Source organism: Sarcophilus harrisii, chromosome 2, assembly GCF_902635505.1.
Source record: "Sarcophilus harrisii chromosome 2, mSarHar1.11, whole genome shotgun sequence".
In the NCBI taxonomy this organism is placed as follows: Eukaryota; Metazoa; Chordata; class Mammalia; order Dasyuromorphia; family Dasyuridae; genus Sarcophilus; species Sarcophilus harrisii.
The window spans coordinates 78,316,766-78,334,401 of NC_045427.1; the positions used below are offsets into that span (position 1 = coordinate 78,316,766).

General features: G+C 37.8%; 1 protein-coding gene across 1 annotated transcript in view; it reads left to right on the top strand.

Annotated features, from left to right (window-relative positions):
* Positions 1-13,900: 13,900 nt before the first annotated feature.
* Positions 13,901-17,636, top strand: part of TMEM178A (transmembrane protein 178A) — a 78,200-nt gene continuing 74,464 nt past the window's right edge. The window contains exon 1 of the mRNA XM_012540251.3: positions 13,901-14,440. Coding sequence (XP_012395705.2) covers positions 13,918-14,440 — 523 coding nt within the window. The 5' untranslated portion in view covers positions 13,901-13,917. The remainder of the gene's footprint in view (positions 14,441-17,636) is intronic.

Consider the following 17,636-nt stretch of genomic DNA (forward strand, 5'->3'; position numbering starts at 1 on the left):
AAGGGATCCCAAAATGATCATTGCTGCAGAAGTCTCTTTTTAATATTGATATTTTGCCAGGGATGCCATATGGTAGTGAATAATGGATCACCACTACTAGTTTAGAAGAACCAAAATTGTAGATGACCCAAAGGGCAATAGAAACATGTCTAGTGGGTGTGTAAATTCCAGGGAATTATCAGTCAAAAAATTATGTGTGAAAAGTGGCATAAATGTCATGATCCAGGACACATGTGATTTGTAAAGGAAGTGGCATAAGCTTAGGATAGCTAATGGACAATTGCATTTTGTGCTGGTAACCATGAGACATTAAAAGAAGAAAAGGAAGATCTCATGCTTTCAGTACCTCCTCTGTAGTGAGCTAATGAGGAAATAGAGACAAGAATAACACAGGATGAGAAGATGTGGAGTGGTGGGGTAAGGATGTGCCGGGATGAAACAAGTACCACGCTGATGAAATCATAACTGCACCAAAATACATGGATAGGGCTCAAGTCATGATTTATTTTCAGCTCTGGGTCCCTGAGCTGGTGTTCTAGCGCTAAGCTGAATGAGATCCCACTCCTCTATAATACAGATCATCTGGGAAATGTGTGGAGATTAATTTGCCATCATCTGTTACAACATCACACATTGAAGGAGATTAATATGGCTGTGGGTTACTTTGAATGGTTTTCTTCACCATATGTGCATGAAGGCTCCCAAAAGGAAGTAGCTTCATCCAACATGTGAAAAAGACAAGGCATTTTGTGGAATGTTGATGAAATTGGAAGCAAAAAGAGACCAGCTATTTTTTGGGTCTGTGATATTTGAGTAAAGTCATGTTGCAAGTCAGTATCACCAAAATTACTTAACAGGAGTGGGCACTGTAGGTCGCAGTAGTGAATTCTATTTAGGAGATCTATTTCTGGCCTTGTCCTAAATCAACTTTGCAATGGGGGGGAGAGTGTCAGAAATGTGATGACTTCAACAGAGATACTACAATTACTCGCAAAAATGTCAGATAAAGGAAAAATTATTATTATTTTAAAACTACCATGTTTGTGTAGAAAGTAGCACATTCTCTGGTAGTTTTAGAATAAATGATATACTGGTTCTTAGTCATCAATTGGTTGAGAGCTATGCTAATAGTAACTGAGTATATGGGACAATATTTAATTGCAAAAAGAGTCTGGCAGAGAGAAAGGGATTCTGTGTTAAAGGGTTCAGTTTAAGACTGGGTGAGACAGAAGCAAGAGCCAGACTGAGGATGAAGAAAAAAGGGAGCTTATTAAGAACTTTAGGTAGAAAAGGTGAGCTTTAAGACTGAGGAAGTTTGGATGTGAATGGAGATGGGACAGGAAGCAAATAAGTTAGAAGTTGATTCTGGGTATCCCAAAGCAAAAGTTGAAAGCCAAGGGCAAATAAAAACTGCAATTACTTTCTCAATCAAGTTGTCAATTTAAATCTCATAAGAACATCTCTTAAAGCATGAACATTAGTTGTCTGCAATTTCTCTATCCAATAGGGAGAAGGTAGTCTGTCTCTTAAAAAAGAAATGTGAATCAGAATGGGGGAGAAAGAGAGGAGCAGAAGACTATCCTTCAAAGGGGAGGATGCAGTTCCAAAGAGATTTGTTTCAGTTAGGAATACAGAATGGGATAATTACTTGGAGTCCTAATTGATTTTTTTGAATCAAAGTTAGGAAATAGAGTAAAATAATAATAATAAACAGGTATCCTACTAGCAATTAGGTAGATGAGATAAAAATATATTTGGAACAATTAAGGGCTAAATATGTATAGAATAGGTTAGAATCATTGAAAACACTGCTCCACAATTTTCCAAATATGAGCTGCCTTTCTTTCCTTCTCCTATTAAGTTCCTTTTGGTCTTAGCTCATTGTCCACCAGCATTGTTGATCTCATACACACACACAAACACACACATTTATATAGCAATGAATTAATCAACGGATAGCCCATTCAACAATGTGTCATAAACAATATGTAATTTTCTTTTACTTGTTTCTCCCTACATAAATTACTGAATCAATCATTTTTAAGTGACCAGAGATGTTATTGAAAAGACTTTGTCCTATCTTGTGGCTTGATGTGCAATATTATTTGCAAATAAAATTAGCTGGAGATTCTCAACATTTTGTAGTCAATCTTCTTTATGACATCCTTGTGATTATGACAAATATATTCATTATTTCTGTGTTTCTTTGTTTGTTACTCACATCAATGTTTTAAAAGTCTGTGAATGTCATTGTGGATATTTCCTATACCAATATATATCTCACTGCTCTATGACTTAGTAGATGTCAACATGACTTGAAAATTGTCACTTTGTGGTTAATATGGTAATGAACTCTTTCAGACTTAGCTATGTTCCCTTTTGGACAATAAGAATAGAGTTCATCAATAGATCTGTCTTTGAAGACTTTTCAAGCTCGTTTTTCAACTGACATAGCCTTTGCAATGCTGCAATGAGACATTAGAAAGGGTCTATAGTAGAAGACCTTGTGTTTTGTTCTTCAGTTAACATCTACTGTCAAAAGAAAGTTATCTTGGAAATTATGTCTATTAATGGATCTTGTATAATCTTTTATTTTTGAGGCAATTGGGGTTAAGTGACTTGCTCAGGGTCACACAGCTTGGAAGTGTTAACTGCCTGAGGCCAGATTTGATCTCGGGTCCTCCTGACTTCAGGGGTCCTCCAGGACTGATCAGGGGTCCTCCTGCTCTATCCACTGTACCAACTAGCTGCTCCTGGATCTTGTATAATCTTAATATATTCAACCAATAAATATTTATTAAGCACCTACCGGTGCCAGGCACTTGTGCTAAGTGCTAGAAATCCAAATACAAGCAGGCTGATACTCTCTGCCTTGAATGTGTGGAATTTTAGGACAAAAGTGAGCTTCTCAATAAAGAGATTTGCCAGAGAAGTTTCAGAGGGTAACCTGGAGATTTTCATTCAAAATACCTTATTAAAGAAAAGTCTTTGAGATGGTGTTTCTCTTGATAGAATAAACACACACACACAATTAAATTAAGAAGTCATAAACAATGAGCTCTTATATTCTCTATGACTATTTCTGAATTTTGTTATTATCAAGATGTGGTTTGTGGTAGAGAATGATCTCCACAAGCCTTTCTATTTCCTTCTTATATTTTCTTCTATGATACTTTTTAAAGAAATTAGCAAGAACAATATAGGTTGGTAATGATTTATGCATTCTTTATCACCTCTTTTTTGCTTTAACACTCTGTCATCTTTTCCATTCTTTTGGAATCTTTTCCTTTAAAGTATGATAGAAATTGATACCTTAATACTTCTAAAATTGTGGGGCTGCCAGCATGTATTTCCTCTCATACCTATTTGATCCCGTTCAGCAACTTTTTCTTCTGTTATTTTATTGAGTGTCTTCCCATTTCCTCATATAGCACATGAGACACCAGAGTATGAAGAGCCCGAATGTGGTGGTTATGAAGTTACTAACAAAGAAAATGGCTTATAAGAGCTACTCTGAAAGTTCTATTTCATATTTATTTGTCATATGTATTTATCCTTCCAGTTTCATCTATAAATACTCTTATGATTACATAGTTTAGTTGGATTTCACAAAATGTTTTCTTCATACTTATTATCCCCTCTTTGCTTTTTTTCTGTTCTGAGAGATAATACTGATTGTAATCTTCAGTTCTTCTCTAAAATATTTTGTAAATGATAAGATATGCAAAACCAGTATTGCTCTTGACTGCTATGTATATTTGCTTGCAAAGCATGACAAGTATTTGCTGTCTGAAACAGTTTCAAGATACTTTTAGCCTCCTGATTATGGAAATTTTTTACATCTGTTAAATGTCTTTGAGAAATGATGATAGAATCAATGTCTGTACTTTGTGATTCCATTTAGGATTGGTAGGGGGAGGGAATTCCCAATTACTTTGGAAAAAAATCAATTTCCTACTTGTCAGACTCAACATTTCATTTAAATAGGTCAAGTTATAGTTATTGTCGTTGTGTATGGTATTGGATTTCTATCCTTTTTTTCTAATTTAATATCAATTTTGACTTTTGTTATAGCCACTCATTCTCACTTCATGTAGCCAGCTGATTCTGAAATGATTCCATTACTTTTAAGCAGTACCTGTCAAGATAATCAATTTTATTTTTTGAGGGCTGGCTATTGCTTGGATGTAAGTCCTTCTGAATCTCTTCTTGAAGAAGGTATGTATGATATACAAGACTGAGGCTCCTGAGTAATCTGGAAGTCTTTGGCTTATTTAATTTCTAAATCTTGAATTATATTTTCTAGCATATTTATCATTCTCCTTTGGTGCCCATTTTTGCACTGAAATAATTGATTTTGTTTGGGGGCTCTTTTCTAGTTCCAGACAGAATTTCTCTGACTTCTTTGCAACAAATGTTGAAACAATTGCCATTATCAACATGAGAAAATATCTTTGCTTATCTTCTTTATAAGCACTTTGAATGAGATGACCAAACATCTCAAGAAATGATGCTTATTGCTCTTGGAAATATCACAAAACCAATTTCATCAACTTTATTTAGCTCTTCAAGGACAATTTCTAAATAATCTTTCCATTTCACTGCAACTTCTTTGTCTTGTGATATTATTTATAGTAAGGCTATTGGTATGAATATATTTAATTTCTTCTGAAAGTGTCAACATGGTCACTGGACAAAGATCTCATATTTAGAGTTCCAGCATTTAGTAAATGTTTGTAGATGATCTTAACGTGCTTTTTAGGCATTTTTTCCCTGCCTCCTTACAACCACTGCTGTCAAAGATGAGAGAAGCTAGAGGTTATGTAAGACAAAGTCATTTTGTATTTTTTGTCTATGTCATTGGTTTTCATGACCAAAGAATTCACAGCCTACTAGCCAATCTGTTAGTAGGTGTTGAATCTCTCTACAGGTAGTTAGGCTAGTTTTTGAAAACGACATATGGTTTATTGACAGGACTCAGATCGCAGTAATTTTAGTTTAATAAAGCCAGCCAAAACTTGTGCACTGCTTTCAAGAATCTTAGGTCACCTTCATGCTCAAATAAAACATTGAAATAGCATTCATCTATATTAAGAAATTAATAAATGTATTATCACCAATTCATTAATACTGCAAATATTCAACTCAATTCAACATTTATTAAGCATTTTTTTCTATTCAAGAGACTATTTTAGGATAACTGGGTCAATAGGGACCCAGCCCTTCAGGCAGGAACTGTGTGCTGTGATTTCTATCCATCTATGTATGAAGGATGGTAGGATCACCAAACTCCAGCTTGGGTTTGCAACAGGCAGAGCACACTGCATGTGCTCAAACACTGAGCTACCATTGGATAGATTGAGCTTTAGTACAGTGCATAGTAATCTAGGGATGCACAGACAAAACTAAAGGCCACTGATCTCTAGGAACTTATATTCTACTGGAGGGATTTAACATATAAATAAGTTAGTATATGAAAAATAATGCAAAGTAATTTCAGAGGGGAAAGAATGCTAGTGGGGAAGGGCAGAGTCTCAGGAAAAGTCTCATGTGTTGTGATTTGAATGAAATTAAAAGGTAAAGAGGGGATACTTTCTAGATATTGATGACAACCTGTGCAAAGGAAAATAATAGCATTTATATAGTGCTTTAAGGTTTGCAAAGCACATTGAAAATATTCTTCTATTTTTTCCCTCACAATAACCCTTTTTTTTTTTTTTTTTTTTTTTAATTTAATAGCCTTTTATTTACAGGATATATACATGGGTAACTTTACAGCATTAACAATTGCCAAACCTCCTTGTTCCAATTTTTCACCTCTTACCCCCCCACCTCCTCCCCTAAATGGCAGGATGACCAGTAGATGTTAAATATATTAAAATATAACTTAGATACATAATAAGTATACATGACCAAAACATTATTTTGCTGTACAAAAAGAATCAGACTCTGAATTATTGTACAATTAGCTTGTGAAGGAAATCAAAAATGCAGGTGTGCATAAATATAGGGATTGGGAATTCAATGTAATGAATAACCCTTGATAGTAGGCAATATTATTACTCCATTTTTTAGATTAAAAAAAAAAAAAAAAAAACAAGGCAAGGAGAAGTTAAGTGTCTTGTCTGTGGACCATATCTAATATAGGACTTGAACTCAGGTCTTTCTGATTCTAGGTTCAATGTGCAATATATTGCACCACCTAGAGGAAGATGAAGTATCATATAAACAAAAGAGCTATTAGATTAGTTTGATGATTATTAAGGCTATGTGAAGGGGAAAAATATCAAATAAAACTAGAATGATAGGTTGAAGTAAAAGATTTAGGTGATAAGCTGAGTAGTTTTTATTTTATTTTAGAGTCAATTAAAAACGATTGAAGTTTTAGTCAGGAGATGATATGGTCATTTTTCTGCTTCAAAAATAATAACTTGGCAGATATATGGAGGATACATCAAAGAGATCATAGACTGGATTTGGAGAGACCAATAGGAAGCTATTGCAACATGAATTAGGTTAGAGTGTATGTGAGTAGAGAGAATATGCAAATCATATTATGAAAATATATTAAGAAAACTGGACAATTGACTAGGTATGAAGATTGAAGAAAAGGGAAGAGCCAAAGATTATTTCTGGGTAGTGAATCTGAGTGAATGGAAGATGATATCAGCAATATTCTATTCAATTCTTCAAAGAGTTTTTATTCTAGTTCGGAAGAAAAGCAAGTGCATTATAAAACAGTGAATAATACATGATAATATATAATTGAGCACTAAGTTATAGTATAGGTTTTTATCAGTTACAGCAGTTGAAAGATCATTGAGATCAATGTAGGAAGAATTAGTCTGGGATAAGTTTATGGAGGACTATCATATAGGTTAATTTTTGAAGGGTGAATAGGATTTGTATAGATAAAGTAGTGAAAGATGGTACATGCAGTCAAAGAAGACAGTTTGAGTTAACTAACATACAAAGGTAGAAATGAATATAATTTATCTTTGGCACAATCCTCTTTGCCTAGACGCAGGAGACCTCAAACTACAGCCCGCGGGCCAGATGTGGCAGCTGAGGACTATTATCCCCCTCATACAGGGCTATGAAGTTTCTTTATTTAAAGGCCCACAAAACAAAGTTTTTGTTTTTCCTATAGTCCGGCCCTCCAACAGTCTGAGGGAGAATGAAGTAGTGCCCTATTTAAAAAGTTTGAGGACTCCTGATTAAAGGATCATGTATGTAGTAGCAGGAAATAGGTTTGGTCAGATCAGAAGAGACTATGTGACAGACTTTGAAAAATGGTTGAAAAGTTTAGTTTTTCAACAGGATATAAGGAGTCAAGGAAGATTTTTTTTTTTTAATTAAAGCTTTTTATTTTTCAAAATGTATGCATGGACAATTATTCAACATTAACCATTGTAATATCTTGTGTTCCAATTTCCCACCCTTCCCTCACACCCTCCCCTAGATGGCAAGTAGTCCAATATATGTTAAACATGGTAGAAATACATGTTAAATGCAATATATGCATACATATTAATACAATTATCATGCTGCACAAGAAAAATCAAATCAAACCAATAAAAAAGAAGCAAAGTAAAATGCAAGCAAACAACAACAAAAAGAGTGAAAATGCTATGTTGTGAACCACACTCCCTTGCCATGGTCCTTTCTCTGGGTGTAGATGACTTTCTTTATCACTGAACAATTAGTACTGGTTTGAATCATCTCATTGTTGAAAAGAGCCACATCCATCAGAATTGATCTTCATATAATCTTGTTGTTGCCGTGTATAACGATCTCCTGGTCCTACTCATTTCACTCAGCATCAGTTCATGTAAGTCTCTCCAGACCTCTCTGAAATCATACTGCTGGTCGTTTCTTCCAGAACAATAATATTCCTTAAGATTCATATGAATGTTATGGACTATTATTATTCTGTAAGAAACGACCAGCAGGATGAATACAGAGAGGATTGGCAAGATTTACATGAACTGATGCTGAGTGAAATGAGTAGGACCAGGAGATCGTTATATACTTCAACAACGATACTGTATGAGGATGTATTCTGATGGAAGTGGATTTCTTCGACAAAGAGAAGATCTAACTCAGTTTCAATTGATCAAGGATGGACAGAAGCAGCTACACCCAAAGAAAGAACACTAGGAAAGGAATGTAAACTGCTTGCATTTTTGTTTTTCCTCCCATGTTATTTATACGTTCTGAATCCAATTCTCCCTGAGTAACAAGAGAACTCATCGGTTTTGCACACATATATAGTATCTAAGATCTACTGTAACCTATTTAACATGTATAGGACTGCTTGCCATCTGGGGGAGGGGGTGGAGGGAGGGAGGGGAAAAATCAGAACAGAAGTGAGTGCAAGAGATAATGTTGTGAAAAATTACCCTGGCATGGGTTCTGTCAATAAAAAATTATTTTTAAAAATAGGATCAGAAAATCATACCAAGAAAAAAAAGATTCATATACTATAACTTATTCAACCATTTTCCAATTCATGTGCATTTATTCAGTTTCCAGTTTCTTGCCACTACAAAAAGGTCAACGAAGATTTTTGAGTAATTAAGTGACATAATGAAGGTCATGAACATTAATCTGAGAACTATATAAGATGCATAAATGTAAGGGCATAGCAGTGTAGAAGACAGAAGACACAGACACAGAGTAACTTAGGAAACCATTGCTATAAACAAAGAATTTAAAAGGGTGACAACAATAAGAATATAAAAGAAAATGTATGTATGAGACATTTTGAAGAAAAAATCTTCTTCCTCTTTCTCTTCCTCTTCCCCTCTTCCTCCTCTTCTCCTTGTTCTTGATCTTGTTCTTTTCTTTCTCCTCCTCTTCATCTGCTTATTCTTCTTCTTCATCTATTTCCTCCTGTGGATATTGCACAGGTGAATATAACTACTTTGTTCAGTTAAAGGAAAAGTAAGAATATGTAAACTAACCCACTGTGAGCTCGCTGAAGGCATTCCTGGAATAACTTCAATAGTATTCAGAACAAAAAGGATCATATGTACCATAGCCTATTCTCACATAACTTTGAGCTCAGTTAAGTCATTATATTTTGAAAACTTTTCATTCCATTTACCTTGGAGATCATAAATATCTGGTATTATTTCATCTATTTGAAAAATATTCTTAAGATTCTATGAATTGATGTTATGTCTGAGTGATTGCAGGTAACTATTTACTCTATGATGACACTCAGGTTCCAGTACAGTTTTATTGGTTAAGTTTTTCAGGGTATTTTGAAGTCATCTGTTAGGCCCTAATATATAGTGAGCTTCTGATGTGTAATCTTGGCTATCATATTATGATTTATTAGGTATTTGGAAGACACTAAACTTTGATATCTGTAATAATGTGTTGCACAGTTTCTGCCATATTATTGCATAATCTATAATGATCACAGAATCTGAGGTCCTTAAGAATTACCCTTCTATAATTTCTAATGATAATGTTCAGATTGTGAATTGACATCATTCACCCCTCCATTTTCAAAAGCAAATCCACATGACAGAGTCACTCATTTTCTATTTCTTTGTTAACATATTGTTGACCAAATTCATATTGGCCCATGGAGGGTCTTTTGATTTTGTTTGACCTTAGATCTTAGTTATTTCATAGGCTCCATCGGGAGATAAACTGTTTAGTTTGACAAATATAATAGCCTGTACGTGTTATCAGTTTTTACTATTGCTTAGTGAAACTGCATTTTTTATTCCAAAACTATTTAAGGGGCAGGTAAGTGGTGCAGTGGATAGAGCACCAGCCCTGAAGTCAGGAGGACCTGAGTTCAAATCTGATCTTAGACACTTAACAATTCCTAGCTATGTGATCCTGGGCAAGTCATTTAATCCCAATTGCCCCAGCAAAAATAAATAAATAGATAAAAATTAGATAATAAAAAAACTTTTAAAAATATTTAAATTGTTTTTTTAACCTTATTTCTTATGTGCTATAGGAATACCAACCAATTTTTCCCCTCCCTTTTGGCCCCATTTTGTTTTTTTTACTAATATTATGCAAAATTTTGATATTGTACTGCTCTAATCTGTTATGGTCCATTTAAAATTTCCATTAAACTTTGATTTCAGGTTGCCAATTAGTCTCTTAACATATTCTTCTATAACTTTTTCTTTGAAGCTTTATACTTATACTATATTTGATGTCTTGTTTGAAAGAGACTGCATTATTTGTAGGAGTTAACTTTATCTATTGGTTCAATGTGAATTCCAGTTCCAGGCTCAACGTTTTCTGCATTATTACTGTTGTTGGTTTTATTGTTGTTGATTTTGCATAGGTGATGAACCACACCTCACTGACTAAGATAATAATCCTTCTTAGAGCCAGGGAAATTGGGATTGGGGTCTGGTTCACAGGAGAGAATTGTGCGTTTGGCTTTTATTAAGTCAAGTTCGACTGGATAGTGAGACATTAATGTAGAAACACTTCCCACCCCGATCTCATTATCACTGGGTACTGGGAGTTCCACTTATATTCTCTAAAAGATATTCTATTGCAACTGGCATAGTAGGGGGAAGGTTAACAAAGGTTAAAAATTCTGAAAATGTCTAAGAAGTCATGGCATAACACTGACAAGACTGAGACAAGGGACGGTGATGCAATTTAGAATTTGATGCATCATAGATAGACTCAGCTTTCTGTCTGACAAGGTGCTGTGATAGCCTGCTGTTTACTGATCCAGTCTCCTAATCTGCCTCGTTTATTCCATTATGTGTCTCCCATATTTAGTAAATGTTTAGCTTGTAGTTAAACATTGAAATGCATTGTCTTTGTGCTCCAAAAATTATGAAATAAATACCTTACTGACAATAACTCAATGCTGCAGCCTCTATTTTCTCAATGCAGCAATCAATAGCAAATGGAAACTTGGTATATTTGATTAATGGATGATGTGATTTCCTATTTGGAAATATCCAAATGAATTTATTTAAAAACATAGAGCATTGTGCTTTTCCTGTGGCAAAACAACCTATATTGCTGCCTTATTGATAGTTGGTAGGACTAGTCTTTTAATTATATAGTGATGGCTCTTATTTGTAATCGGTGATATTTTGGTGAAGTATTGTCAAAGGTAATCCATCAGATTATATGCTGAGACTGGTTTAAAACATAGACATAAATGAAATTCAAGGGTAATGCTATTTTCTAAGGAGGGTATGATCAAAGTGTTCTGGCTAGGGAAATGAGAAAGACTATTATGTTCTTTTAAATGTAACAGAAGTGCCTGAAAAATGGAATGTTTCAGCTTCATTCTAGTGAGGGGGGAATGGTTTTTGTCTGAAGACTGCTCACATGGCCAGGTAATGTGACTGAGTATTAATTCTGAGCAGTGCATAGTGTTTGAGAAGGGGTTAGGACTAGTTGAGAGGTTAGAGGCTCTTGGGACATGCAAGATCTTAAATAATTTCATTTTAAAAGATGTAAAAGGGCATATGTCACCCTAAATGAATTTTAGATTATAATTGTTTCTCATAACTAAAGGTAGGAATGAGTAAAAATGGAAGATTATTCTATAGTATATTAATAAAAGAAAGCTTCCCTGTCTTATCATCTTTGTGTAAGGACAGACGAGACTCCCGTGACAAGCTTAGCATTTCTTGCTAGAAAGCTTACAGGTGAGAGGAACAATCTAAAATTACAATTCTTTATCTTCCTTAATTAGACTTGAGCTCACTGTAGATCTAGCTAAAGCTGTGAGAATATCTGAGTGATAATTCATGTTATCAGGTCCCCAGAAAATGGATATAAGGTCTGAGGAGATTGAGAAATTTGCCTAAGTGATCTTTCAATGAACAGAACAGCTCATGAGAGGTCCATAGTCTTCAGTTAGAAAAAATATAGATGCATATTGCAAACATTTCCAAAGCCTGATTCCGATACTGTCTTTATATATGTCATTTCAGAATAAAATTTAATTCACATTAATTTTTAGATGGGGCATCCATTAATAAGTGCCATTAAACAATGCACTAATGACATCTAGCATTTAATGAATGCCTCACAACCTTTTGATCATTGAATATTTCATAAACTAAGGACCTGAAAAATGCCATACTGGCATCTCTAATATCATATTTGTCCTTTTCTACCAGTGCCAAGGGCACCAAGTTATTCTTTCAAAGACTATTCAGTTTAATCAACTAGCCCTTTAGAAAAGCTGGCCATTGACACTTTCCTTAACTTTGAAAAACCTCAAGTTATGCTTTAGTCATAATAATAACAGCTAATATTTATGTGGTATTTAATCCTTAAAACAACTCTGAGAGGTAGATGCTATTATTGTCCTGTTTTACAGATGAGGAAAACTGAGGCAAACAGAAACTAAGCAATATGCCCAGAGTTTATACAGCTATTAACTATCTAAGACTGGATTTGAACCCAGCTATTCCTACCTACAGGAGGCAGTTAAATAGTTCAATGGAGCAAGCACTACAAGTAGGATGTTCAAATCCAGCCTCATATCCTAGCTTTATTCATTGACTGTGATGTATGGTGCTACTTTGAACTGACTTCTTCGTGGAAAGTGTACATATGGAAACTTGCCCTGAAGTAAATTATTACTTTGATTTTTTACTAGAGGCTTTCTTCATTCATTGATAACAATCACTTTACAGAGCAAATGCCGGTTCCCTGTGTTTACTGAGGCCATGGACTCATCAATAAATTCCAGGCGAAAACTCACTCAAGCAAGAGAAGGAGGTGACTGACTAGTATGGGGCCGGGATGGAGGGGAGGTGATGAGTGGATGGGGAAACCTGCCCCAAATTGTTGTTTGAAGAACAAAGAAATCTCTTGACCAAAGGCTTTATAAGTCTCCGGAGACGTTCTTAAGGATCTTAGTGACTTTTCTTCCAGAAGAATAGCTGAATCAGAATGAGGGAGGGTTTAGCTGGACAAGTGCTCTTTCTCTGAAGAAGGAAAGAGATATCATGACAGAGCTAAGCACTCAAAATGCTCACTAGGCAACAGATAGAAATGGGGATACGAGAACCTCACCACATGGCACATAGTGCAGTGAAGCATTAAATATTATGCAGACCCAGTTTGATGGGGCTTTAATACTGGATGCATCCAGGAAGCCACTGGGGGCAGTGATCAAAATCGACTTGGACAAGTGACATGACTGAGTCTGATGTTGGGGGATTTGTTCTGAGGTAGTTTTCGAGGTGAGGATTAAAGGTCACGAGGGAGAGATGGGAACTTAATGACAGACTAAAGAAGGGAAGAAAGGAGGCAAGGAGGCAGTAAACGAAGTAGGTAACAAGGGAAAGGAGAGGAAAGTGGAAGAGACGAAGAGAAAAGGGATAGACTTGGAAAAAAAATTTGAAGTAAAGAAAAGTGGAAAGATGAAGAATTAAAAGGAAGGCAGGAAGAGGCAGGCAAGCTGAAGCGGGGGATGGTGGAGAAGAAATGGGAGAAACAGGATAAAAGAAAGGAGGAGAAAGTGGGAGAGGAAGGGAAACCGGATTTGGGGAAACGAGGGGGGGGGTGCTTAGTGAGGTTGGGAAGAGAGATTAGGAAGAGGGGAGAGGGAGGGAGACAGGAGCGAAGAGAAGGGAGGGGAGACCGTGGGAGCGAGATTGGGGGCGGGTGGGGAACGAGGGAGAGAAGAAGAGGGAGGGAGCGAGAGAGAGAGAGAGAGAGAGAGAGAGAGAGAGAGAGAGAGAGAGAGAGAGAGAGAGAGGAGAGGGAAGCAAAGTGCATTGTGTCTAACTGCAGCGGCAGCGGCGGCGGCGGCGGCGGCGCCGGAGCCCAGCCAGTTGCTCGGCTCGGCGGCGGCGGCTGCAGCCCTTGGCCCGGCTCGGCCCCGCTGCGGACTCTAAGGGAGGCGAGGCACGAGAGGCAGGCAGTCAGGCAGACTAGCGAGCGATGGAGCCGCGGGCGCTCATCACGGCACTCAGCCTGTGCCTGAGCCTCTGCTCTCTGGGGCTGCTCGTCACGGCCATCTTCACCGACCACTGGTATGAGACAGACCCCCGGCGGCACAAGGAGAGCTGTGAGCGGAGCCGCGCAGGTGTTGACCCCCCGGACCAGAAGAACCGGCTCATGCCCCTGTCCCACCTGCCGCTTCGGGACTCGTCCCCGCACGGCCGTAAGCTGCTCCCCGGCTGGCGCAGCCCCGCGGCCCCCGAGGCGGCGGCGGCCGGAGGAGGAGCGGGAGGCTCCGGCGGCCCCGGCGGCGGTGAGAGCGGCGGCAGCAGCGGGGGCAGCAATCGTGGCTCCGGGCGGCCGGAGGACGAGCTGCTGCTGCTGGAGCACTGGAGGTCCCTCCTGGGGCTCGGCGTGCTAGAGTCCGAGTGCGGCCGCCCACTCTTCGCCACCTACTCCGGCCTCTGGAGGAAGTGCTACTTCCTGGGCATCGATAGGGACATTGACAACCTGATCCTCAAAGGTGAGGGGGCAGCGCCAAGGGGGAGGGGCTGCTCTAGGCTCCCTCTGCCTCCCAGGGGCAGGAGGGAAGTCCGAGACTCGCGGGTGGTCCTTTGGACAGCTCCCCTAGACAGCGCGCACATTCCCGTCGGACCTCTAGGTCTGAACAGGGGCAGAGCATGGACTAGCGGGACATGGTCCAAGCTCGCCTTGGCATGGCTTTAAGTCATGATCATCCTCACCATCCCTTTCTCTCACTCTTTTCTCTTTCGATTTCTTTCCACCTGTCTGTCCTTCCTCCTCGCTTCTTTCCCTCATCTTCTTCACTCTTCGGCTCCTTTTCTCTTTCTTTCCGTTTTCCCTCCTTTTTCTTTTCTCATTTCCCTTTCTTTGCTTTTACCTCCCAAATCCTTCTTTTTTTGTTCCTGCTTTTGCCTCCTCTCCCTTCTTTTTCATCCTCCTCTTCCCTGTCTTTGTGTGCATGTCTGTCTTGGTATGCATGTGTACGCCTTGTCTGTCTACCTCTCTACTCCATTAGTGACCGTCAAAAAGCCCCTTCCAACTAGGCTTCTTCTACAACTTCCGAATGCTTTTAGAATATAGGTTTTCTCTTGGATGAATACTGGTACAAACCCCGGGGGGGACAAACCGGCATTCTCTCGGTCTGCATGCCGTATTGGACTCTGAACTGATGCACTCCTTGAGCCAGCAAAAGCTAATGGAGAGCTAAAATACAAAAGAAACAAAGGTTAGAACTGCCAGTGTATAAGATGCAAGGAATTTGCAGCCCAGACCCAAAGTGCCCGTAATTCATCGGTTATGGGCAAGATATAGCAACCCATATGGCAGATACTAACACCTACTTTTCTAAGGCTTTCTGATGAATCATCACGCCAACTGCAGTGTCTAGGCACACCAGGGTGAGCTAAAGATAGACAGCCATAACCCTTTTAAGGTAGAACTTCAGCACTTCAAATTTTTAACACATTCCCTCTGTTCAGAACATGCTTCTCTTTTGTTCATATGCCACTGATATATTCAATTGTGCTTTGATTTTTGAAGGGACCACTGTCTTAAATAGTAGCTGTGAGCTCATTTAAAAATCTTCGAAACACCTCCTTCCATGCCAGAAACTGCTGGTGTACTTAAAAAGTTTTCACAGCAATCACATTCTTGTAAACATTTTGTTTTCGTAGGTGTATGTTCCCAGTATTTTTAGAACCTTGCATTTAATATTGAAAATAATTTTCCTGAGCTTTTGGAAATTAAAAAAAAATGTTTCTTGTTGGTACAATATTAAGAGTAGAAACACTCAGAAATGAGTTCCTTTTAATGTTCCAGACCTCTTCTCTAACTTATAAACAACCAAACAGATTTATATCCAGTTATGGCTTGAAATGAAATTGGATAGAAAGGAGAAGTTAATAATGTGTTGGCCTTCAGAGAGATGCAAGTTGCCACATTTCTCATTTTTCAAACATATCAACTTCCCCTTTCCCAGAGCTAACTCAGCTGGATACTGCCATCAGAATCTGCTGGTGCATGGAAAGACTCCAACTCTTTCCATGAAGGTCTGAGACAATGACCTCCTCTGGAAAGTATACCTTTTTTACCCTTCTCGCTAGCATCCAGATTTGATTTCATCTCATGAAGAGGCTGCATAATTAATTCTGATCATCGCAAACAAAGTACATGAAAAAAAGTAGTTTGGGATATTTGTCCATTCAGCTATAGAAGATCATTGAGACAAAGCAGTTGCAAAAGCTTACATCTAAGTCTTTTTTCTGGAGATGACACTGTTCCATTTTCCAACCCCCTCACCTCCACTCTACTCCAGATTCTCTCTCTCTCTCTCTCTCTCTCTCTCTCTCTCTCTCTCTCTCTCTGAAAGATAGATAAATAGAGAGAGAGAGTGTGTTTGTGTGTGTGTGTGTTTGTGTGTATGTATGTATGTATGCAGAAGTTATATCCTCACTAATATCTGAATAATAATAGAGCAGAGTTCAGATCCAAATAAGGTGAATATAATGATCTCTGAGATCATTACATCCTTCTCTACCCTTCCCCTCTCAGTTTCTAAAAGTATTGTGATTAATTCAGATACAAAGTTACTTGGCACTTGTTGGCCATTTTCTCCTCTCATTGAAATCTGAATGAATGTTGTATTCACCTGTCTTTTAAGGGGAGAGAGTTGTTTCTATCTTAAAGTCCCTAGCCTTGCACATAGAAGGTACTTAATGAATTCTAAGAAATGAATTAGGGTAGCATTCTGGGATTATAGAATTTTAGAAGGGAACTAAGAACTCATCTAATCCAATTTACAGCAGGAATTCCATCTACCAACATCACTGACAGATGGCCCTTCATCTTCCAGTGATGGACAGCTCAATGGTCTTACAAAGCAGTTCATTTATCCTAGCAAAAGCACCCAGAGTTTTCCAGATATGAATTCATTTAATATGACTGGATACGTCTAGATTGTTTACAAGTCAATATGTAGGATGTATGATATTGTTAGAATAAAGATAATTCTGCATACTATGTGGCAAGTAAAGAGATGGGAGATGTCATCTTGGTTCTGCCACCGATTTATTGTGTGTTTGGTCAAATCATTTAATGTCTCTGGGCCCCAGCTTCTTCATCTGTGAAGTGAGAGAATTGTGCTACATCTAATCTAAAGTCCCATTCTGGACTAACATTTGATGCCTTTGTAATTGTATCTTTGTGATTCTAGTTTCAATAGAAGCCATGGTAGAGGAGGAAGCCAAGGTGTTTGTGATACTCACTTAAGTATCAAGCCCTCTGTTGGATACTGGAGATACAAAGTCAAAAGTGAGACAATTCAAGGCTCCAAAGAGATTATGTTCTACATGGGTAGGGGTATTCAGCATGTAAACAGATAAAAAAAATTTAAAGGAAATTTGAGGAGGAAGGGATTATTAACAACTGGTTGAATCAGGAGAGCCTTCAAAAAGAAAAAAAAAAGAGAGAGATAACTGAGCCTTAGAGAAAATCATTCTGGGAGGCAGAGACTTGAATACAGTCCTAGTCATCGGTGACAGAATGCATGTAAAATGTGAAGAGATAAGAAATACAATTTTGAATTCAAAGAATAACTATTAGTCTAGTTTGGCTGGAACACAGAACATACAAAATAAGAATGAATTAAGGCTCTAAAGTTAGTTTGGAGCTTGATTATGGAGTGTGATAAATATGTC